The sequence below is a fragment of the Haemaphysalis longicornis genome, unplaced genomic scaffold, assembly GCF_048455015.1.
Source record: "Haemaphysalis longicornis isolate Haplotype H1 unplaced genomic scaffold, Haemaphysalis longicornis Haplotype H1 scaffold_12, whole genome shotgun sequence".
NCBI classification, from domain to species: domain Eukaryota; kingdom Metazoa; phylum Arthropoda; class Arachnida; order Ixodida; family Ixodidae; genus Haemaphysalis; species Haemaphysalis longicornis.
In genome coordinates, this window is record NW_027526225.1 from 63,758,625 (window position 1) to 63,783,664 (window position 25,040).

A 25,040-nucleotide genomic window follows, 5' to 3' on the forward strand; every position below is an offset into this window, starting at 1 on the left:
TACATACATACATACATACATACATACATACATACATACATACATACATACATACATACATACATACATACATACATACCGGACGAAGGCAAGTAAATCTCTTTGCTGAAGTGTCGGCAACAATCGATGTCACTACCTTTTTCGAAGTTTTCTTTTTCTAGTTTTCTGACATGCATGCGTGCATACATACATACATACATACATACACATGCCAACTGCTCGAGAGAGAGAACGCCGTGTCATTGCACTATACGACGACAAATCACACAGACCGGTCTCTTGGGTAGCACGAACTGAGCATCACACTGCGGTTTCGCCCCTGTACAACATGAATGAAGTGCAAGTCATAGTTATAGTCCTTGCATTAGCGGCTCTTGGGAGGACTACGACGATGTGGGTGACGACGATGATGTCGGTGATGATGATGATGCCATGACATCATCGCACGCAGAACTGTGCAAAGAAACCTCCGTCATTCTGTTGTAACGTTAACACTTTAGCAAATAAGCCTGGTACCAAACTTATCATCATATTCCTTGGTAACGCGAGCAGTTAAGCGTGAGCTCCAACATTATTGCGATTATTTATTTTTTGTTTAAAACGCGCAACAGGCACACTGTTGAGCTGAGCTCTACGTCGTTACGTCTCTTGTCGGTTCGCCGGGACTACCTCGACGTTACAAGTATCCTGCGGAGAGGATCGTGTTGTCTAATCAAGAGGAGTTGGTGCGCATGTCAACAACAAAAAACTGTCCTCTTATGTATCGTAAAGTACGCCACAACTAGCCCGGCCTGGAAAGATACAGGGTTCACAAGTGTAGTAGGAGTCTCAGAAGATAAGGACGCAGAAGTCGAGCTTCTCGTTAACGCTGTGTTACTGAACCCTCAAGTTGGTACCGAGTTTCTCGGAGGGCTCCTTAACTGCACTCAACATCTTCGCTTCCGTTATCACAGCGTCTCGGTACGCGCGTCACACAGGAGGGTAAATGACGCCTTTGTCGGCCCGTACAGACCAATGGCGGTTGCAACCCCCGGTCACGTGACGACGACAGCGGCCAATCAAATGCGATCACGGTCGTTCGCTTTCCTCGCGCTTACGAGGCGCGGTTTAAAAGACGCCGGCAGCCCGAGGGCCGCGGCCGTGATTGAATCGAGCGCATCCTCGTTTGGGCATGCTCGAGTAAGCCGGGGTCGGGGGGGAGTGGATTGCGTAAGACACAGCGGCGCGTACAGAGCAAGGCGACGCCAGCGCTGTCTTCGCACCTAGCGGCACGTTCCGTCTCCACCGCCCCGAGAGGGCCCCGGGCGAGTGATAGCGGCTTGGGATAAGTGGCTGCGACTCAGCTGCTACCGCTCAGTGGACCCTTGAAGCAGCGCCATGCTGATCAGGCTCCTCGCACTGTCCTGGGCAGTGGCTACCTGCTGGGCAGGTGAGTACCGCGGCTTCATGCTCTCTTTCTCTCTATTTTAATAACATTTTAATGGAAGTCTTTGCTTTCCAAGCCGTAGTTTACAAAAGACTAGTAAGGTGTAAAATTTACGGTAAAAGTATTCATAACCGGGATGTTTGACAAGGTGGACAAGATCACGCAAAACGACTGGGCGATGGAACATAGTCGAAAAGTTGAGCTGCAGTAAGGAAATCAGTTAAGCTACTTTGCCTGAATTTTTTTACGTTCGTTGCGTGGGTAATGGTTCGCGGTGCACTGTCTGATATACGCTATTTCTTAGTGCGGTAATTTCGAAACTTTCTCGAAATGCGTACCGGCTGCGACTTCGCTGTGCGATCACCCCGGAGGTACCGGGTGCGATCCTTGACTAGGACTTTTATATTTCAGACGCAGTTTTACTCGGCGATGCTCGCTCGACTTGAAAGGTGAAAATGAATATGGGTGTAGTTCATGACAATAGTATAGCATAGTAAAGCATAGTATAGTATAGTATAGTATAGTATAGTATAGTATAGTATAGTATAGTATAGTATAGTATAGTATAGTATAGTATAGTATAGTATAGTATAGCGTAGTATAGTATAGTATTTTTGGCGTTCGGTGCTTCGGTAAGGAAACTCAAGGCAGCACTCCATAGCCCGAGTGTAATAGCACTTATCGCGGCGTGCATAGGGCACAACTTAGGCACGTTAAGCCCGGAAGTAGAACTTGAATAATAACGCGCGAAAAAATGAACTGCTCTGAACTGCAGCAGCGTATTGCAGTACGTGATATCGCGCGCCCAGTGGTTTTGCTTATCACAAGCGGAGGGCCACATGTGCAACCGCTACATACGCCACATCAACACTATGTAAGCACGAACTTTGTGCTGCAGGTCCGAATTTTTAAAGCGAAAGCTTTTTTAGTTGGACCGATGATGTTCTGTCAAGAAACTAATGCATTTTCACATAGACCGGTTGGTCGACCGAAAAGCTCTCGTTAAATCTTTGGACACACAGCGCGTGCGTGAAACCGGTCTTCCATTGAGTCAAAGCGGTTGTTTGAAAATCACGAAAAAGGAGCGGTTGCAGACGAGACAACACCCGCATCGGTCATGAAGGAGTATAATAGCGTACCTTTATCTCATAAACCACGTGACGGTATGCATTTACTTTACTGCGTTTACTTGGCGCGAGAAAAATCGTCGGGTGGGTTCTTTCTTCGTTTGCCATTTGGGTCGTTGAAGGTTTGACGAGCGTTTCGACGCACGGTTTTCACGCAGTTTAGACGCAGTTATGATGTAGAAAGCTTTTGCGCTTGTCTCCGCTTTTTTTTTAGGTTGGGATGGTAAATTTTTTTTAACCGAAAACAAAAACGCAAGAGATATTGAGAAACTTTCAAATTTCGCGCTATACAGTGACGCATTATGGGAAGGAGGGACGCAATATGGGCCGGCACTAAAGATATAGGGATCAGTGCGCCAACTGCACGTTAGAATTCAAGTGACACGATGAAACGGAACTAGAGGCCGCCAGCTACAATCGCCTAGTCATGTTTCCTGGTGGCGGCTTTGGTAGGCAGTCGCCAATCGCACAAACGGGATTCCGTGACGTCATAGAAATGTCGCCGGAAAATATCTGGGGACTTACATCTGTTTTTCTGATTGAGTGATTGTAGGGTTTAACGCGCCGACGCAACGCAGGCGATGAGGCGCGCCGTAGTGGAGGGCTCCGGATTAATTTTGACCGCCTGGGGATCTTTAACGTGCGCCGAAATCTCGTACACACGGGCGTTTTTGCTTTTCGCCTCCATCAGAAAAGCGGCCGCCGCGGCCGGGAATCGAACCCGCGACCTCGTGCTCAGTAGCGCAACGCCTTAGCCACTGAGCCACCGCGACATCTGTTTTTCTGAGCGTCTTCATTAGTTATTTGAAAATTGCGGTAAGATTGGCATAACTGAAATCGCGACCAAGCGGTGGTTTTAATCAAAGAAACGTGCGTTTCGTCGCTATGGCCCCTGTGATGCTTTCCACTAAAGAGAGCCAGTGTCTGGGTGATACACAGGGTTATCAAAATTAAGTAGACAGGTTTTTTTTTTTTAATAGACGCTTAGATTTACGGGAAGAACACCTCGGAAGTGATGTTACACACCTAGGGGGACACATAATCAGTTGGTAATTTTTGATGTCGGTGGCATAATACCGAATGATTAACTTTTTTGTGGCTTCAGTAAGCAGTCCTGTTTGTATTCAAAAGTTAAATGCAATCGTGTTTCTACGCAGTTTGATTTGACGGAATTATTCTAGCGCATTCCTACTGCGAGATATCGGATTGCGAAGTTTAATTGCCGATCGCATGATTACGCATGCTAGACTGTGAAGACCGGCGCAAAGCTCTTCCCTCTTGTTCTGTGTTTCGATAGCGGTTCCGAGTACTGCAATTTACGACAACGCCAGCAAACAGTGAAAGGGGGCCAGTTATCACTTTTGCCTATGCCCCCACCCCTTCGTCAAACTAAACACAGTACACAGCAGGCACGTCACAAATGGGAGGAGCTTTGCACCCGACGTCACTGTCTTGCATGCGTAATCATGCGAACGGCAATTAAACTTCGCAGTTCGATATCTTGTCACTGTCTTGCATGCGTAATCATGCGAACGGGAATTAAACTTCGCAGTTAGATATCTTGGAGCACGGATGCGTTAGAAGAATTCTGCCAAATGAAACTGCACAGAAACACGATTGTGTCTAACTTTTCAATACAAACATGCCTGCTTACTGCAGCCACTAAAAGGTTAATTATTCAGTTTTAGTTAGTAAGCCACCGACATCAATAATTACCACCTCATTCTGTGCCCCATTCGGCGCATAACCTCGCTGTAGGGGTAATATTTGCGTACATCTAAGCGCCTAATTAAAAAAAAGAAAAACCTGTCGACTTATCTTTGATCCCCCTGTATAGTGGGCCACGTTCCACAAATACAGCCTGCCCGTATATACATGCGGCTCAACACGTTTCTCGCTTTCTTTTCGGCGAATATACACTCTGGTTTTAGCGTTGCTGTAGCATTCAAACAGTGCCAAATGACAGGCATGAATATGGCGCTTTAATCAATCAAACTAGGAAACGAAAAGGAAAAAACACGCTAACAAAAGTACGAACGATTGATATATTGAGTCCACACGGCAACCATACGTTTAACCACCAAATAAGTCAAAGTTACCTATTGTACTTATACTATACACATGCAATAAAGTTGCGTGGTCGTCTTTGCAATTATTGTAGGAAGGGTACTCGTCAAAATATCAGAATTCGCGGGCGTTTTTTTTTTTATCCAGTGGGAGGATCATCACAGCTCCTCGCATCAGAGACTACAAGAAAAAGCAAATGTTGAATTATATACACTAGAACCTCGTTAATGCGTTAAAAAAACGCGAGTGCGAAACGTACTGTCCAGGAAAACGTACTATCCGGTAAGGAACGTAGTACGGGGAATTCTTAGTGTTAACAATTGAGAGAGAGAGAGAGAGAGAGAGAGAGAGAGAGAGAGAGAGAGAGAGAGAGAGAGAGAGAGAGAGAGAGAGAGAGAGAGAGAGAGAGAGAGAGAGAGAGAGAGAGAGAGAGAGAGAGACTTTATTTTGAAACCTGTGTTTCAAAATAAAGTGTTTGAAACCTGTGTTTCAAAATTTTAATGAGGCCAAATGTGAGAGTGGAACCCTAGTCCGGGAATCCATGCGTTGCCCTAGCCGTCTTGGCCCGTTTAACCAAGAGAGTATGGTCCTCTGGTTGACAACTGGTCAACAGTGTCTCCCACAGCTCAGGAAAGAAACGGGTAGAGAGGTGTAGTAGGGCTGGGTTGTGAGGGCATTCCATAATTATGTGCTGGAGGGTCCATGCTCTGGACAAAATTTGCATAGTGCGGTGTACTGTGTGGGATACGTGAAGTTAATTCAAACCGGGTGAACGTACGCTCCTGCTTGTAATTGTCGGAGTGTTATTTCCTGACCTTTGTTGTGCGATGGGAGATTGAACGGGAATTTTCGTCTCGTGGTCCGGTAAAATTGAATAATGTCCCGATAGGTGAGAAGTGGCGTCGGAGCTGCGGTGACTGCGGGGGCTCGGTGGGCCAGTTCGCGAGCCTGTTGGTGGGCGAAGTTGTTGCCCGTTACAGATGCATGGGAAGGTGTCCGAACGATTGCCACTGGGTGAGATGGGCGGTAGCGCTGAAGTACCCGTAGGGTCGTTGGTGCCACCCTACCGGAAAGGAAACTGCGGCAGGCTGCTTGAGAATCAGTGATGATGACTCTGCTGGAGCATACAACTGAGAGCGTACTAACCTGGAAGCCGTTATGAACCGAGAACGTATCAACGGGGCTCTGGGGTCTGCTGTATGTGTGCAGTCCTAAACCAGAAGTAAGCTCGGGAAAGGGTGTTAAAAATTATTTTTTGTACGCGCCCACGGCTTTATCAGCGCGTGCAAAGTAAGTGTTCTCTATGGCACAGCACGAAAAGACATCTTCCCCTCGTGCAACCGGAGGTTGACCTTTTGCGGCTACAGAAAAGTTCGACAAAATAGATTTGGCCGACTTTTGTCTTTTTTTAAGCTTAAACAGAAAACGCTCAGCATATTAATGAGCATGATGATGTCATTTCCTGTCTTAAGAAGCTCCCGCACAGTAATTAGAGCCCACAATGGAGACATTTGGATCACGCGAGTGCGATCATTTGTCAAAAAGAAATAATGATGATTAAAGCATGACTATATTGATTAGAATAATGGTAATTATAAGCATACAACGCAGACGAGGGCAAAAATATTTTAAAGCGAAAGCTTTCTTAGTGGGGCCCATGTCGTGGTGTAAAAATGCATTTCCCCGTAGACCGGTTGGTCGACCGAAAAGCTCTGATAAAATCTCTGAACACGGCGCATGCGTGAAACCGGGATTGCGTTGTGTCAAAACGGTTACTTCAAAATCGCGAAAAAGGAGGGGTTCTAGATAAGACATTACAGACATCGATCATTAGGAAGGAGTACAAATTCCTCGGAAATTATGTATCGGTATAATACTTAATTAATACTTAGATTGATCGTAGATTAAATTAATAGTAGATTAAATTAAATTAATACTTAGATCGATCGTAGATGAGTTTACTTAGTGCGCGAAAAATCGTCGCAGCTGTTCGTTCTTCGTTTGCGATTTTGGTGCCTTTGGAGGTTCGACGATCGATTGGACGAACTTTCAGCGAAACTTGGACGCACTTTTAACTTTCGCGCCTCTTTTCCCAACTTTCCTTAGGAAGAGATTGGAAATTTTTTATTAGCGTTGAACGCGTTCCGATATCCCGCACTGGGTATACACCGTTCGTGCTTCCTAATTTAAAACGATACTTTGATTATTTCGAGAATATAATTGAGTTTTGAGTTTTGTTTCGTTCAACGGAATAAATGCACCACCTTCCGCAGACAGAGAGTAATTACTGCGAGGGCCCCAGTCCAAACCCGTACGCATTAAACCCGAACGCGACGTCAACAGGGCCGGCGCTTGGTCGGACGACGTGTTTGCCCCGTCAAAGCAATTGGATTGTTGTCATCGTTCACAGCTCAGCGAATCCCGAACCTCTCATGTCTGGCGTGTCAAGTGCATTCGCTGGCGGCGACCGTTTGATGGCGATAACAGGTCGGCAAATCGTCGGGCGCGGCGAGTCCACTTGCCACCGCCGCACCCCCAGTAACCGTGTTGGCAGACCGCTCGGCTCGTCGTTGAAAAATAGCGGGCCGGAAAGCAAGAGGAAAGAAGCACTCGATTGGATACGGATCGTTATCCGCCACTTGTCGGCGGTGAGCGTGGCGGTGTCTAGTCTAGGGTCGTCTGCGAGCGGCGTTGATAGGCAAATGGTGACGCGTCGATTTTGTAAGCACGTCGGTCCTCTCTTGCGGGAGGAGACGTGGACCACTTATCCGTTATCAGCGAACCCGAACATGTCCTCAATTGCGCAACAGATACGCGCAAGTAAGTATACCCGTGCTACTGGGATATTTTTTGCTTATTGGCAGGGATCTTAACGAAACATCTTCGGAGAAAGCGTAAATCTACGGAGAAAGGGAGATCAGGGTTATGAAAAGAAAGATGATAAAACCAATACTGGGACAGATCTGAAGGGGAGGACACAGAATTGGCTAGGGAATTGGCCTGAGTGGAGGCGATTTTAATTTGATAATGATGATGATGTTTGGATGTTTATGGCGAAAGATTCGATTGTAATTCTAGTTGAGAAACGGTAGAATGCAGTATGCGATGGACGAAACACACAGGCAAAGGAGTGGGTGAGAAGGGAAATACGCGATAATAAATATATATATATATATATAGTATAAGTACAGAGTCGGATATACAGCAATAATAATAACAAAGTAGGGTTACTTACGTAGCGGCAACGGGACTTGCCTTCATCAGAGTACAGTTACATGATTTTGCTGTCAGAGTTTATTTTCCGCATACATTGCAATTGTGGTCACTCCGGACCAGTGATGGGCGTCCTCATTCCCTGGATGTAGCCGACCGTCCGTGCCTTATTCACCAGCCGAATGGGAGCAGGGCTCGGAGCTGGAAAAAAGAAATTATACGTGTAAGAATGCGAGAACATTATATTTTGTTTCAAGCTATGGGCTCCTACATGCGTAATTGGTCCTGGGTCATATCTTCGGCTGCGACAATACCTCCTTCGTCACACGTCTGGCGTGTAATCTTCGCGTCGTAAGCGTTGCGGTGCGTTTTGAAGCCTATTTTCTAGCCAAGCAACATGTTTGCATTCCCTTGCATCTATTTCTGAGGCGATTTTTAACGTGTGGCCACCCTTCAGAGCTGCCGCTGAGGTAGACCCTTTGTTGTCCATCGCAGTAGAGACAGCATGCAGAAACGTGTCCAGTTGGGCGACTGTCCTTTCATTATCATCATCATGGTCCTTTTACGGTGACCTAGTTTCCTTCTATCTCTTCTGACGAGCCCATATACTTTACTGGAACGAGTGTGGTCAGAGACCAGGCTTCTAGCAAGTGGCAACAAATCCACTGGAAGACTGAACCGTACAATGGTCACTGTCCATAACTAACACCATTGCACCTTAGTAAAAAAACAAAACAAAAACAACAACAAAAGAAAACACCCTTTAACCACTGTGGCACTTTCTTTTAAACAAACTGGTGTTTTCTTTAAGTGATGTTATCCTTTAAACAAAGGAAAACACCCCTGTGGCAAATACCTTTAAGGTGTTCCGTCGCTTATAATGCCCTTACACCCTAGCAAAAACACAAGGAGGCACCTTTCTAAAGGGTGTTTTGTCGTTAATTACACCCGTCCAAAATTTATATCTTTTTTGTTTTTTGATACGGTGTAAGATGTTAGTTATAGACAAAAATAGTGTAAATCATTTTACAGTGTATTGAAAGCCCAGTAAAGATCAAGTTTGACTCTTGTTGTTGTACGAAGAGTCCGGGTAGTCTAACCTTGCGGGAAAAACCCCGAAGCAGCGTGCCTCCCGCGGTTTACCATTGTTTCCGCGTGGGGAAATCCCGCGTCTGCGTTTGCTTAGGCCACTGTTACTCGTCACAGTGGTTTCGTGCATAACATAACACGTTCGTTACGCCGATCCGACTTGGCGAGTCATTGTGCGCAGCCAGCGGAGCCGTCCTCTGCGCCGGGTAGAGTGAGATAACGAGATATAGAGGGAGGGAGGAGGGAAGCGAACTTCGTGATCTCCATACTCAGTAATGTTGCAATTCCATACCCTGATTCTATACTGCAATGTTGGTTCTCCGTTGACGGCGGGAGGATACATTGGTCATTTCACGGGCCCAATCAAGCTCGATAAACGTTACGTTAATTATCAAAGGTTTTTTGAGCGTTGTCAACTATATGTATGAGGATGAAAACTTGCAAGGTTTTAGTAGTGTTTACAACAGCGTGCCGCTGCATCACTCATAGTGGGATTTGTGACCAGTGTAGGAGGTTAATGCGTGCAAGTTATGAATGCAGATACCAGAGCTTGAGACTTGATGCCGGTAAATGTATAAGCAATGTTAACCATATGGGCTTCAAATAATGCAAACAAGAATTATCTGGGAGGGCAGCTTTTGCGATTTCGACAACGATGTGTGGTAAACAAACAAACAAAAAAAAAACAATTTCCCGTGTACAGAAAGTTGAGAAAAGTTCTACGTTGTCGCTCGAAGGATGAAGTTTTTCTGAGATTCTTTTTACGAGAAATAAAAAGTTCACTTTTCAACAAATGTTTTGCCATTGCAAAAATGGCGCACCTTAAAAACCAGATGTGCTTTGATGCTGAAACTTTTTCTTTTTTTTTAAGCGGGAGGAGGAGGGGGAGTATGTGAGAATAAACAAAACTTATTTGCCCGAAGTGGCACATGCCAACGCATGTGGCACTTTGCAAGCGTTGGCTACCGTAGACACGTCGGCAATGAAAAAAAATGGCTTGTTGCAGGCACCGCCACCCGACCGCAATTCTGCTAATTGTAGGATATGTGCAAACAATCAATCAATCAATCAATCAATCAATCAATCAATCAATCAATCAATCAATCAATCAATCAATCAATCAATCAATCAATCAATCAATCAATCAATCAATCAATCAATCAATCAATCAATCAATCAATCAATCAATCAATCAGTCAAGCGATCCTTGAATTAATCTGTACGTAAGATGTGTATAGGAAATTAATAAATCAGAGTGCCAATTACTTAATTGGTTGATAAATCATTCGTGACTTTGGTCACGACCACGTTTTGTTTCTTTTTGTTTTTTATGGCTACGCGTGAAAATATAAGGTTTACGAGAAGCGTTCGGTGTCACAAGCGACTTGTAACACATGGGAGGGGCGTCGGCTCTCGAGAGAACATCGTCCGTACTGCCGAAGCGAACGGGATGTTGCGTGACGGAGGCGCACGCCGCATGCATACGGCGCGTGTGGCGGCCCCATCTTACTTTGAGATGGTCGCGCATCCGAGACGACCTTGCAGCGCCGAACAGATCGCATAACAGCGACCGTGGCCCTCGAGGGAAGAAGCGCTGAGTTGTAATTGACGCGCCGGCACGTTTCAAGGTTCTCTGCCGCACTGCCTGCCGTAGCCGACTGGGGCTCCAATTCTCTAAAACGAGAGGCCGTCGTTCGGAAATGACGGGGTAACGCCAGGCCAATGCATGTGTTTTGGGGTTGGGGAGCCGCTTTGAGTTGTTTCGGGACGTGAGATACCTGTAGAAAAGCACTGTGGTAAGCACGCAAAGCGACAAGCGAAACGACGAGGTGCAGTAGGCGTCTACATTGTTGCAGTGGAGTCACAATGTAGAAGGGTGAGCTCGCCGAGGAGCCAGCTTTGTCGTTTTAAGGCGGAGATAACCTTTGCCGAGTACCTCAACGAGAAGAGTCTAAAGCCTTGTATCTGGACCAAAATGCGTATGTCGGTGTTAGACATTTACTATTTTTAACAGCGGCAATGTACATCATTGTTAAAAAAATAATAAAAAAACAAGAAAATATAAGTACAAAAAATAAAAAGCAACGCAATTTGGCTATTTATAGCCGAATCTGGCAATTATGTTTCGTTGCAGAAAAAAATACGAGAACCACAAAAAATATTTTGAATAACAACATAGAGGCATAAAAGAGGTGTTCGATAAAACAAAATGTATTTTATTTGTTACTCAGAATATTAAATATGGAACAGCGATTGATTAACCTTTTGTAGCCCACAAACAGGTTATCGACTAAATTATACCACTAACCTGTGCATTTTATAGAAACATGTACTTTTTATGACTAATGTGTGTTATTCGAAGTCACGTTTTTTAATAGTCAAATGTTCAGGATGCATTATATGTTCCTGTACCAAAGGATGCAGTATAATGTGTCCCGCAGAAATGACCAACAGCGTTTTCTTAAGAATGACGCTCTCTATGATGCGAGACGCAGCCATGAGCCTTATCATCGCCGGAAAACTTCAAATATCTCCATCTTTTAGATAGGCCGCCACTTCTAGCTGCTCTGGCTGGCGATCACGTGCGTTCAGCGTGAATAATTTCGAGTGGCGCCTTTCCGTCTTGACTCACAAGTGCTTGTGCAAACGCGGACTCCTCAACTTTCTCGGGTTTTTCAGGGGTCCCCGCAGTCAGCTGTCGTATGCTTTCTTCTTTTCTTCGGTCTCTCTCTGCGGCTTCCTGTTTCACTCCGCCACGTTCCTATCCACATCCATCACCGTGGCTGACGCGCGGTTTATCGTAAGCTGTCTATCTTGTTGTGGGTCATGTAGCGCACGGCGACGTGAACCGACCCGTCTCAGATGGCGGACACCGTCCGCTTAGTTCACCGTCTGCTTCTGTCGTCTGCTCATTTCGTCTGCTTTGCCCGGTTGACATTCCTTCCTTCCCCCTCGAGTCCTTGTCGTTTCTTTTTTTTTCCTTTTGGTGCTGTGGTCACTCCAATCCTTCTTTCTTTCTTTTATTCTCCTTCTCTTTTTCTGCGAGTTTAGGATGCCTACCCCCCTCCGCTACTTACTTTACAGATTTTGCGTATCTCGGGAAACCGGCCGCTGTCATTCTGCGGTTCGTCGTCTGCTGTCTCTCAAGCTTCCTGTGTTTACCGGACCCGTGACGGGGACGAAAGAAACACTAAGGGGTGGAGGGAGAGGGCGAAGTTGAATTATATGCCCCTAAACGGCGGGCAAAAAGGTTAAAACCAAAAGGATAACAAGGTTTTTAGCAAAAATAAGATTCATAATCCCTAAATATAGAGTTGGAATCGACAACTCAGGCATAACGAATTGGTGAACGAATGAGTGAAGGAATGAATTTCAGAGCGGACAGATTTACTAACTGATTAAAATGAATATTTATACATTTATAGAAGGTTTGAATATTTCTGAAAATGATCTTCGAAGCATTACAGCGTTTGGCTTTATTTACGAGTCTTGATTAGTGGCCGACTATACCGCAAAAGGAGTAAATGCATCGTTGCTTCGGTCACGTACCTGGTATCTTGGTACTGCAGCTTACTGAAACCGCGCCTTCTCATCGCTAAAACAACTTATAAACTGTCACTCGTGAGTCGTGAGCGTTAATAATTTATGAATGTAATGTTTAGATTGCATACCTTCGTTGCGGAAACCATTTTGTTTTCTTAGAAAACGATGACGGGTTTCTGGCGGCGCCTTTTTTTGGCATTGCCCTTTTCTTGAAGTGGAGACGTGCGAAAACAAAATTTCAGAGTGTGAATTGTTGGAAATTTATTTCTTCGAGGACAAAGAAGTGATCGCTGATTGTAGTAGAAGAAAACGATGAGGAACGATGGCGGCGATCGGGCGTGTTCTGACCCGAGCACAAGAAATCTTCTTGAACAAGTTCCTCACCAACACTTGTACGGCACCAGAGACCATTCGACAATGGTATTATTCACAGCACGCCCCCCGATGTCCCTACTGCTACCCCTCCATCGCAGCCGATCTCCACCACCTCATCTGGCAGTGCCCCAAGTTTTCTCGCTTTTGTACATTCACTCCCCCTGACCACGACACCTCAACTTGCATCGACCCAACATCCCTCTCACACGACACACTCTTCAAAATCATTATTTATGCCACAGAAAGCGGCCTAGTACGAGCAATTTAGCAGTGGTCTGCATGACTTTGAAGAGTTCCCTTGAAGACGACTTCATAAGGACTGTGCTCCTCCCTCCCCATTCCCTTCCTCCCCCACCTTGGCCTATGGCCTTCCTTTCTAATTAAAGTTAACAACAACAACCGTGTGTATTCTAAAGTAAATGCAGTTCTTTTCCCCCTACCGAAGGTGTTGTAGTCGCGACGTGAATCGAACACGAATATTAAAAACTGTGGGCGAGTCAAATACAAATAGCAAAAGCTGAGTGCGAATTAGGTGCGCGTATTTTTGCTGTAGAGAGTATAGAGCGTCTAAAATACAGCTAAAGTACATAACTGCAGCTGTTAGGACTTAAGACACGTACTAGTGCTTGAAAAGAAAAAGTACCAAAATTAAGCATAAAGGAATTAGGTGTAGAAGCAGGGGAGCGAAAATTTGGCGTACATTCTCATGAAGAAATGCCTGTTCCCTAATATGCTGAAAATGAAGTATGCTTGATTGGCTCCAGTACCTACAGCTATTTTTCCATGCTATAGGCGCAAAAGTAGCTGGTATGGCATTACTGCAAGCATTGTCAACAAGCAATAGCTTTCTATTCCTCACCCATGCCCCTACATTGACAAGGATCGTATTATAGACTCATATTTATTTTACACCAGCAGCGTTCCAGTTAGCTAGCCCGGCTAGCCTACACTTTCCTCGTGGAGGCTTAGACGTGTCACGCTTTTTTACACCACCGCGGCGTCATGCAGAAAAGCCAACCCAAAAAACACATGCCCTGCGGTGAAGCTCTACACTTTACACATCCTGTGGCAGAGGCATCTTTTATCGTTCTATTATTAGTTATTTTGAACATTCGAAAACTTTGGATACTTCGAAAGGTGAAACTGCGCTGAGGATAGAATCTCCCAGCAAGTACTCTTCGTGAAGTATTCGAAGTTTCGAGCATCCGCACACCTCGAACTTGAAGTAGTTTTCAGCGTACGTTGCAAAAACGCTTCTACTTTAACGGCGTGAACGTGAATCGCACATATGCAAGACATTTTCGAACGACGAAAACTGGTGGCATGACCTCTACATGTCAAAATTTTCCGGCGCAACCGAAACATTGGTCATTGTTAGTGGAAAATATAAGTACATAACCTGGAGTACCAGCGTTTTATTTTTAAATTAAAACTTCACGCTAGATTGGTTTTGACAAGAACGAGTAAAAACGTGCTGAAGACAACCCCGAGGAAAGCCAAGATAAAAGGAGGACATAAACAAAAAGATGTCGGCTCGGCCTGCGCTAAGCAAAACAAAACAAAAACAAAAAAAAAGGGAAGAGGGTGGCTGATTCGCTTGGACCATGAATGATGCGTCGACGTAAGTGGAACCTAGTGAAAATAGACTCAGGCTAGTCATACGGTAGAGACTTGTTTTATCAAAAGGCACTGACGATTCGTCATCAGGTGTATTTGTGCGATTTTTTTAGTTCATTATGAGCTTTAACGCGCCGACGCTACACAGGCGATGAGGCGCGCTGTAGTGAAGGGCTCCGGATTAAATTTGTCCGCCTGTGGATCTTTAACGTGCGCCTAAATATCGCGCACAAGGGCGTTTTCGCTTTTTGCCTCCATCAGAAAAGCGGCCGCCGCGGCCGGGAATCGAACCCGCGTCCTTGGGCCCAGCAGCACTACGCCTTAGCCACTGAGCCGCCGCGGCGGGTTCGCGGCCGGGCCATGCCGAGAACTGCGAAGACGCTGCGCGTCAGGTCTCTTGTACGATACTGAGCGCATGCGCTCGAAGACACGAGCTCTCGCGCGAAGGGCTGCCCTAGGATACTGAACGCGTGCGCAAGCTTCTCTCGAGTGTTGCGGCGGCGTTCGCTCTCACATGTCTTTCCGTTGTAGAGTGGGTATTGCGATAGCGGCACGACGCCTACGCGATAGTGTTCCTCGCGAGTGGTTTTCGGCGCGCACGAACCCCGAACTTGCGGCCAGTAACAACAGCTCCGCAGTTAAAAAAGTTGCAGTGCAACGTCGGCACGTGCGGGAAGAAAAGCAAGCACAAAACGAACAGAACTCCCGCTGGCGCAGTTTTAGGCAGGGGGCGCGCGAGCACTGCGAAGGCGGGAAATTTGAATTGCATTGGACAAACCTCCACTCCATTCATCAAGAGAGGAATGAGACAGGGCGGCGAAGAGCGTGATTTGCAGTGAGCGGATAACGGCGCTACAGCCCACTATGGCGAATCACTGCTCTGCACGTCTGACGGCTTTCACATTGAGTGGAACGGCTTTAATTTTTGAAGTGGCTCATGGATGACCGATATTGGTTTCTGATTCGCTGCAAGATGTTCGGTTGTGGGACCGCCACAAAAGTGGCAGCATGTAGCCGGACCAGGTTTCTCTCCGGTACAAATTCGCTTGTATCGATTACGAGATAGTTTCTGCATTTGAGCCCATCTTGAATGTTGCTATCCCTGTTCTGCGCTTCCCGGAGCTTGTGGGCAATTGGTGCAATCACGTACTAAATGTTTTTTCACTTGTCTCTCTGCAGGGCCATTGCGGCAGGATGGCACCTTCGAAGAATGCAAATGTAAGTGCAATATTGCTACAGCCAGCAAGTTAATGGAATGAACAAGGCAATGTGAACACGAGTGTTCTAGGTTCCACTTAAGGTCATTTAGAAAATTCGGGTTGTGTGATATTCGTGAGTTTATCTTTAAACCTGCTATCTTTACATTGGCCGTAGACTGCATGTGATTGGTTCAGCCAAAAAAGTTGCTTTTAGATCGCTACATTTCTCTATGATCTTGCGATATGATATTTCAGACAAAGAGAGAAGGAACGATGTTTAATGTGTTCAGCAATGTCAGACGACCTAAAATGCACAGCCTGCAACGCTAGTTGAAATGTGGTGATGATGTCGATGAAGTTGGCGCGCACAGGCGCGTTCAGTTATTTACAGGGTCCGGTGAGGACCCGTGCTTCGCTGGTACGCAAACAGAGCTTCTGTCGCGCGTCACGCTTGTTTGGGATATGACAACAGACCTAACAGATAACGCAGTTGAAAAGAGGCAGCTATGTATGTGAAACAATTAAAAACTACTTTATTTGTTTTTTTGATATTGTGTACTGATTCGTTGCCTTTATAAGAGCTAGAAAACCAAATAGCGTTCAGGGAGGCTCATTAAGGCGGCTGCTCGGATGAGTGTTAATTATTTGCTTCTTTTCGGTAGCATTGTTCTTTTATAAATCAGTTTGACTTTATTGCTTATCTGGAAAGTATCTAGAAAGGTTGTAACCTGCCTAAATGTTAGAGATGCATCAAAGGCTTAACGACTGTAGTGTAGTGCTGCGGATTCTGATGTTTACTTGGTCGGTTAAACTACTGGGATAGAATACAAATTAGCCTGGTGCGTAAAGCGTGGCAGTTGAACGTGATGGCACGTGAGCAGAGCAGGTGCACGCGGAGAAGAGGTCTGACCATGAGGAAGAGGTCGTATGAATTGCGTGCGGCCAGTCTGCGTGCCGGAGTAATTCACGACAAAAGACGACGAAACGAAGGCGACCAAACAGACGCAAACACGATGTATCAGTAAAAAAGTCCTTGATAACTTCCATGCTTTCGACTTCAAAACAGACTTCAAAGTCTTCAAAGAAGACTTTAAGACTTCAAAAAAGTTTACGTAAAATTGTGTTTCGCCCTTCGCAGCCCCGTCTCCGCTGACGTCGGGGCAGACGTTATTATACACGTATGTCGGCGAGAATCGAATCGAGAACCAGGACGCGAAGCACAACGTTCAAGTGAGGGCCCAAGTCGAAATTGGGGTCCTCTCGCCATGCCTCATTTCCATGAAGGTATGTACCGTTCTTTAATGCGGTGATCAGGTCTCTAGTTGTGCAATTACGCTGCGCGGGTGGGGGCAGTCACTGTTATTATGCAAGTGCAGCGAAGTCCCTGTGTAACGTAGTCACCGAATTCAAGTTCTCTCTTGATTCGAAGTTTTTCACGCTCTCAAATGCAGTTTAAGCAGGGCAAATAATCCTTGCATTAACAAAGAGACGTTTCAAAGTGAGTGAGAATCGTGTCCGGCCGGCTTGGTTATAACGAGGATATCCTGTAATTGCTTAAGCGTTTAAGTTGATGAATTTCTGGCGTGTTGGCTGAGAGTGAAAGAATGAACAAAACTCCCTACTACTTTGGAGCCGGCTATACCAATTCATTAGGAATGTATACTTTGAAATAAAAAAATAATTATAAATTAAGCAGCTAATAGCCATATTTTATCTCCATGAATCTCTTTGGGGAGTGTCTGCGCATCACAGAAGGGACTATTTAGGGCTCTCAGTGTCTAGAGACACTTAATTCTTATTTAAACAGTCTTTGGGCTTTAACGATTGAGTTTTGGTTGTGCATGGGCGACACACTGTTGACCCATTCAACAGCTACACTGCAACCCATAAGCAAACCATGCATATAAATAGCTTGCAGTACTATTTCAATCTAATTACCCAAAATACTCGTAGCTAAACACCAGGAATGCTACAAGGTGACCCATACTAAGCGTCTATGCGGAAATGCATGTTAAATGAAAAAAATTAGGCTTTTATTTTTTTATGTTTTTGCTGTTTATATGTCGGCGTATTTTTTATCTGCTGCGTAGTAAGTGCCTAGGCACTCGTCTATGTGCGGAAGCCTGACCACCTACTAGAGGGATAAGTGTACGTTGCGCATCAGGAGTAACTGTTATTTGTCAAGACAGGTTAAGAAGCCCTTGCGGGTGTGTAATGCAGCCTCTGCCTGTGTTAACTCAAACGTCACGCTGCCTCGAACTTCGGTGTGTACAATGTTACTATATGCGTTCCAAGCATCGTAAGAGGCATTTGTCCAATAATTACATACTCTTTCCCCCATCTCTTCCAGAGCTGAATGTATGAAGTTCTAGAGATAAATGTCGGAAGAGGCTGATGACGACCATTTTCCATACGCCCCCTTTTGCTCGCACGCTTAGATGTCCGACGTGGAGCTGCAAGGCGTGAGCGTGGCCAACCGGTACGCGTTCAAGGAGGCCCTGGAACGGTACCCGGTGGTCGTCCACATCGAGGACGGCATCGTGGGCGAGATGCGCCACGACCCCGCCGAGCTGCCCTGGGCGCTGAACGTGAAGCGGGCCGTCATCTCCATGATGCAAATGCCGCGCACCGCCGCCGACGCCAACAGCATCATCTCCGAGGTACGTGGGATTCTGCGCTACAGCTGGCGTTGATTGCAGAATGCCAGCCGGGAAGTGGGGACAGGAATTGGCTAACAAAATAAAATGAGCCGTGGCTGTTATTGCTACCACGCCATTGAGGCCTAGCAAACAACATTACTTTTCACACACCCATGAGGTCCTTGTGAAAATAAGTAGATTTTTTTGTCAAAGAGAAAAGTTATGAAGATGCCATATAATTGCACCTTGATAGTCCAGTTGGCATCACGGATCCGCCGCCATGGTACTTGAGGGAGCAGAGGGAATGCGTTGGACGTGCTTGGAAATACCTAGTGAGCCCTGTATTTTTATCCATACGCATTTTTTACTGTCTGTGCGCAGATTAGCGTGCTCTGCACCTAACAAAATAGAGACACGTGTGAGAGCTCCCACCACGGCATTAAGAGCTGACTAGCAAAATAGCTTTTCGCGCTACTTTGAGGTGATTGTAATAATTAATTAGACCTTTTTGTTTTAATAAGAACGATAAACACACCAACTCTGCCTTGGTTGTACAGTTGCTGTCGGTTTCGGCGCGATGGTACTTGAAGGAGCTGTGGAAATGCGTTGGAGCTTCGTGGAAATAGAAAACCATACATTTTTTCCGCATTTCCTGTATCGCTCGTGCGCAGACGGACGTGTTCGGCACCTGCGACACCACTTACTCGCCGGGAAACATGGATCGTAACGGCGGCACTGTGCTCAAGTCCAAGAACCTGGCTTCGTGCTTTGGACGTTTCGGCAGCTCGCTTCCCGTCATCTACACGCCCTACGAATCTAAGGCCTCGGTGAGTACGCACGCCATCTTTTTGTTGACGGGGAAGGACTTAAAGGGCTCAGCCGCACTCGTAAGTTTTGTGCTGGGCAAGCCTTGAATGACAGACCTCCGGGTGCTGATGCATAAAGCTTCCTTGCTCGAAGTGAAAAAAAGCTGCGTTGCTCGTTTCTGCCGTAGGAGCCCACACATTGTAACGATGAGTTTCTGAACATATACTGTGCACGCCACCGATGCCACATGCAATCATCACATATCCCTGTACTTGCAGTGTATACCCCGTAGTTACGGGTTGGACTTTACCATATGAAAGGATAATCGCGTCCGTCTCTGCCAATACGAATTTGAATGAAGCGTGCCGTGATAGCCTGTAAATCGTTTGGCTTCCGTAAGAAGGACATTTGGATTCGTTCTCCACCTCGGAAGCCTGAACATTTTTGAAAATAAGTTTAGAGTGCGTTAAAGTCACGGGGCTGTCAAAAATATTCCGTGGACCCTTATTATTCCGTGGCCTGCCTTGCAAATATTCCATGGCCTGTCTTACAATTAACGAAGCTATTGTGCTTATTTCCCAATTAACAACTCTGAATCGGGATGAGTAAATATCGGAACATAAAAACGGCGCCGGTGAACGATATCAAAACAAGGCTTGGCAATCTGGAGCAGATATGTACGCACTACCAAGAAAATGATAATTCGTTGTGTATGAGTTTTCAGTGGATAGCCGTGGTAAGCACTCAATATCCTGGTGAACCCGAAGAAAAATTCTAGTGGCATAGTGTCTGGCTCTTTATTAGTTGTTGCGGCACGAACCCAGCACACAATCCGAGCGTGTAACTTGAATCTGCCTGGTACGCTGACACGGCACCGAAGCCGTCAATAATACGGTTGCGGTAGGTGTGTATGCCTTCGGGAACCCTTTCAGCTCCCTCCTAGTGCCGTTCTCTTTGTTCTGTGAGATAACACTTAAGACACTGCTATGTTTCGACTCGTACAGGTAGGTGCTTGCCACGTGCCCTGTTTAATTTTAGGGCCGCAACTACGTGCAAAAAGACATAACTGAAAATGAAAGGTGTACCTTAAGGTGTAACTTGCGGCCACTGCTCTTCTTTTCGACCAATTTTTTGGGTGACCCTTAGATTGTCTGGACTAATCAGAAATCCGAATTAAGGACATCACTGTATGTGGTTTTGCGTCAGGTCCGTCAGCTCCAAATCGCCATGGGATGGTGGATGAGAGGATGGCTTGTGATGGGGTGTACAAAACTTGGAGGAAGGTCGAGAGACCGGTCCCCCCTTTCGTGGAGTGTTTTCTTCCGTTCTAGATGGCCACAGCCCAAGGAGAGATGAACCCTGACAACTAACGACCTTGTCTCAAGTGGCCCATTATGATAGCAGACTGATCGGAGTCGTTCCCTTTGACCGCTTAGTGCAAAGCATCTTAAGGCGTGCTACTTGGACCCGTGCGGTCTTGCTTATCAATGCGCGTGCCGACACGAAGCAAGCGAAGGACGTGCGTCTTATTTACGCAATACTGTCCGTTGCGCGCTTCGCGAGGGTTACGTTGCGGGTTACATTGGTACAGCTATCTCTGCCAGCTCTCTACTTTGCTGAATTTGCTCTCATTTGCCTTGTTTTGGTGCCCTCTTTGCTTGTTTTATCGCTGGGTTGTGACCGTTTGAGTGTGCTTAAGATGAGCAACATCGCCTGGAATTCCGCGCTTAAATGCTGTTTTGGATGCCTTCTTTTGTTTATATCACCGCAAACCTCAAACTTACGTTTTGATTTAAGCAATTTATTAAACGTTTTGTTTGCCTTGTGGTGAGAATTTTTTCTGGTGGCGTAATAAGGAAAAAGGGAAAAAGAAGTAGATTTGTTCTGCTGTGGCACTGACATTGGCGTAATTCTAATGATGCTCAAACTCTTACGCCATTTAATTTGGTGCGATAGGAGTACTGACGAATAAAGAGGCCATGAAGACAAAACACAAATGCGCTCCATTGAAAAGACTGCTTGGTCACAATATTAACAATGATACCAATTTTATCGCAAACTTCAAACAAATAGTGGAGATATTAAGGAAGACAGATGAAGCAGTGGAGCCTCCTTATCCACTTTCCGGCGGCGTCTCTATAGAAGTAACACAATCTTGTTTGTGTGATTGGAGGACCGCGACCAACGTCTCGTTGAAGAAACATGACTGGGATATTGTAGTGCGGCCTATATACTAGGGAACAAGTTTTGAACGGCAATAGCTCATGTGGGTATCACTCCGCCTACGCGACGGACCCGGATGTCAACGTGCGCGTGCGTTTTGAAAGGAGATTGCTATGAATGCATGACATCGCCTGCGTCTTCTCACGTAGTTCCCTTTGTCATCGCTGCAGTAGTTTACAAGCATATTAAGTCCAAAAAACCACGGAAACGGCTCGTGCCATGTTCAAAATATTCCCAGTAACGCACTACTTGCGCCGCGTGGAGTAACATCCGGCTGCAGTGATGAGGCATAACGAGACATTCCGTTGCCGTTCTTAACTTGTAACAGAGTATAGTTCCATTTGATCATATCAATTGAATGATAACGTGCATTAGCACACTCATAACTATGTTTTAAGTGCTGACCTCTAATGCGTGCTCCTGTTCACATTGCGTCAGTGTAGCGAGTAATTTGGACGTTTTTGAAGCAAAAGCCTTAAATGTTTATGTTTCAAGTACGCGCATTGTGACGTACTGAAAATCGGTGGCGCAGAAAAGTTGGAGTTGTGGTAGGAGCGAGCGCTAGCCGGAGATCACGGGCAGGGAAAAAAGAAACAGCGACGAAAAATGAGAGTTCGCCGCAGCTGCACGTGCAATACGAGCAGCCTTGAAGGGGGAATGTACCGACGAGGGCGAACACGAGACTCAAGCGATGGTGAGCAAGCGGAACGAGTTTCAGAGGTTGCTGTTTAGGGGCTGGTCAAGTAATGACGGATGCGGCCGCAGAGGTCGAGAGCAGGGGCGGTATTCTCGTAACTGTCCCTTTTGAAAACGTCCCTTTTGCGTCCCTTTCATCGTGACGTACTTCCGGTTAAGCAGTGGGCCTTTGATTCAAATACCGTAAATGTTCTTGCAAACGCATTTTAAGGAACTGAAACCGTATCAGAGTATCTTTTATGTGTTTATTGTTCCACGAGCGAACCAACAATAAGGCGACGAAAAATCGTCTGCTCCAAATCGTCTGCTCCGAGTAGCCACGGCTCATAGCTCCGCCGTGCTTGCATGGCGTCACATCCAGGTGTTCGCTTTTAGCCAATCAGGGCTCGCTCAAAAGGGACACTTTTGAAAGGGACACAAAAGGGACAAAACACGGGAATACCGCCCCAGGTTCAACAGCAGATAAACAGAAGGTTTTAACGTTTCAACTAGGTTTTCGACTTTTCATTCTTATGAAGTTCAAAGCATCGCCCGTAACTTTTCAATATTTCTTTAGTACGGTTTCACCCGAACTAAAGGAATTCCAGCAACGAAAAAACGTCTTTCGTGGCTGTAATTGTGCTGAATGAGTTACTTAGGGTTAGCTCTTTCAAAATTAACACATTTGTATTTTGTTTTCGCGGCCCTTTGAAGGAACCATGCAGTTCGGGCAAAATTAGGTCCAAGTTGCTCTGTAAAAAAAAAGAAACAGGGATAAGTATCGCTGTCATGGCTCACTTGACTGATATCACTTTCAGGGTAAGAAAGTGAACAACTTTAACCCTCACTTGTTTTTCGCAGCCTTTCCAGACGATCCCGATGACGAACGGCACCTTCAGCTGCCAGCAGACGATCGACGGCAACCGCTGGATCACCAAGGCTCAGTGCACTGAACGGGAGTTCCTACACTTCGCCGCCAGGGGCAGCCGCGAGCAGACCATCATCACCTCCACCGGCGTGCTCACCATGCAGCGGACGTTCGGCTCTGTTAAGCCCATTCCTGGTGAGCCCTCTCACATGCCGTTTCTCTTGTTAAACCAGTTAGTTGCCTGTGCATTTTATTAAGGATAGTATTGTTTGTTTAGCCTTGCAGTCTTTACTCAAACCCCTGTATCTTTTAGAACGTGCGAATACTAGTATCAAATATGGGACTGTCAGTCGAAGGCGAATAGCAAACCGACTGCGACTAAAATAAAATATTTCTGAATATTATAGTAGAATCGTGGATGCAGTGTGTATAGATATGTAAAACTTTGCTACACAAAGACAGTTCGGCGATGAGTGCTCAACAGCTCCCACTGTTCGCGTACTTTTGCTGATGAGAAAATCGTACAAAAATTAAAAATGAAGGATTCAGTCAAAATGAAAAGCTGTAGTACGAAAATTTGGCATATATTGTTGTTAAAACATGTAGATCCCTTAATGTGCTTTGAATACGCGTGAAGTGTGCTTTACCGCTTATGGTTTCTCTAGTGATTGAAAAAAGGTTGGACATGCTAGTGGCTGGTATGAACTCACTACGAGAACTGCCAACAGATAATCACTGCAACAAGCTATATCGGCAAAGGAGCTCCTTATCGGCTTGTAAATGTTTCACACGTAGCCTTCCGCTACATCTAACACACAGCGGTGTTATCACTCTCGCAGTTCGCACTTGGCTTGCACGTGTCAAACCTTTTAAGTGCGATGCACTTTATAAGCGACCCTGAATCCGCCGTCATCCGCGCTCCTCCTCCTCTCCCCTAGCAACGGCGCGAGGAGCGGAGAGGAGCGTCTGTAGCAACGGCGCAGCGACGTCACACCCCACGTGACCCGCGCGCGCTCCGCCTCCCGCGCCGTGGCTGCGCGCGCCCGCGCCGGCTCCCGCACCGCTCCTCGCGCCGTGACGTCACACTCCCACGTGACCGCGCGCTGGCGCCTTTGCGTCTGCTCCCCCTCTCCTCGCGCCGTGACGTCACATGCTCTGCAGCTGGCGCGCCTCTCCCCCCGTTAGGTTTGCACTCACCCTCGGCGCGCGCCTCTCCCCTCGCCTGACAGCTCCCCCTCGCCGGTACTGCGCCTCTCAAGGCGATGGCAGAATTACTACGCCGTGTACTCTCGGCGCAAGAAATGCATTCGCACTTCCTCACGATTCCCTTCGGGGAGGTGGGGGCAATTTTTTTGCACAGCTTTTACGTTTGCAAAAAAAGCCAATCCTAAAAATCCAGCTCATGCGAAGAAGCTTGAAAGTTTGCATGTCGTGCAGCATAGACAACTTTTATTGCGGTGTTCGTAAATGTGAAGCACTGGAAACTTCGAATATTTCTATCAGTAAAACTTCTTTGCGAATCAAATCGAATCGCAAACAAATTTCACGAAGTATTTCATGTTTTGAACATTCGCACAACTGTATTTTTTTATACACAAGCAGCAGAAAGCATCTGTTCACTCAAGCTTCTAAACATTTTAGCCGCTTAGGCTAAAATGTATAGCCTAAATAGGCATTACTAATCATAAAGTGAAACTTGGCAATGATTTACCGCATTGGAAAAAGAATGCTACAAATCAAATTTATCTTTAAAACTCGCTTCAGAGAATTTTTATCCAACACCGTCTGGCCGCCGTTGAGGTGGTGAAAGTTGTGTCATTCATTTTGTATCTACGACTGCTAATTATCAGTCAAAATAAATTGGATAAAACTCGGCATGATTATAGCGTATGGAGCTTGGTGCCAATTAACTCCTGCGCCTGCTTGGCAAAGACACCCAGTCAGCCTGACATGACAGCTTTTGCTGCAACACCGGATATAATGCACTCGTCCTAGTAACACGAGTGTGTGTTTAATGTCCTGTTTCGACTGTCAGAAGCAGTCGATAAACAAATCTCAGGGAAAGATACCCTGAAAGATAGCGTTGCGCCTTGTCCTTCTCCCTTCTGAAGGGCAACACTCTTCAGCCTAGGATTCAGTTCTTTACTTGATTTATTCCCCCTTCTTCATTTG

At 46.1% G+C, this 25,040-nt stretch overlaps 1 protein-coding gene across 1 annotated transcript in view; it reads left to right on the forward strand.

Moving 5' to 3' along the window:
• Nucleotides 1-1,123: 1,123 nt before the first annotated feature.
• Nucleotides 1,124-25,040, forward strand: part of LOC144162757 (apolipophorins-like) — a 61,517-nt gene continuing 37,600 nt past the window's right edge. Inside the window, exons 1-6 of the mRNA XM_077693403.1 lie at nt 1,124-1,429; nt 15,637-15,675; nt 16,795-16,940; nt 18,095-18,316; nt 18,967-19,122; nt 22,862-23,063. Of these exons, the coding sequence (XP_077549529.1) occupies nt 1,378-1,429; nt 15,637-15,675; nt 16,795-16,940; nt 18,095-18,316; nt 18,967-19,122; nt 22,862-23,063 (817 nt within the window). The 5' untranslated portion in view covers nt 1,124-1,377. The remainder of the gene's footprint in view (nt 1,430-15,636; nt 15,676-16,794; nt 16,941-18,094; nt 18,317-18,966; nt 19,123-22,861; nt 23,064-25,040) is intronic.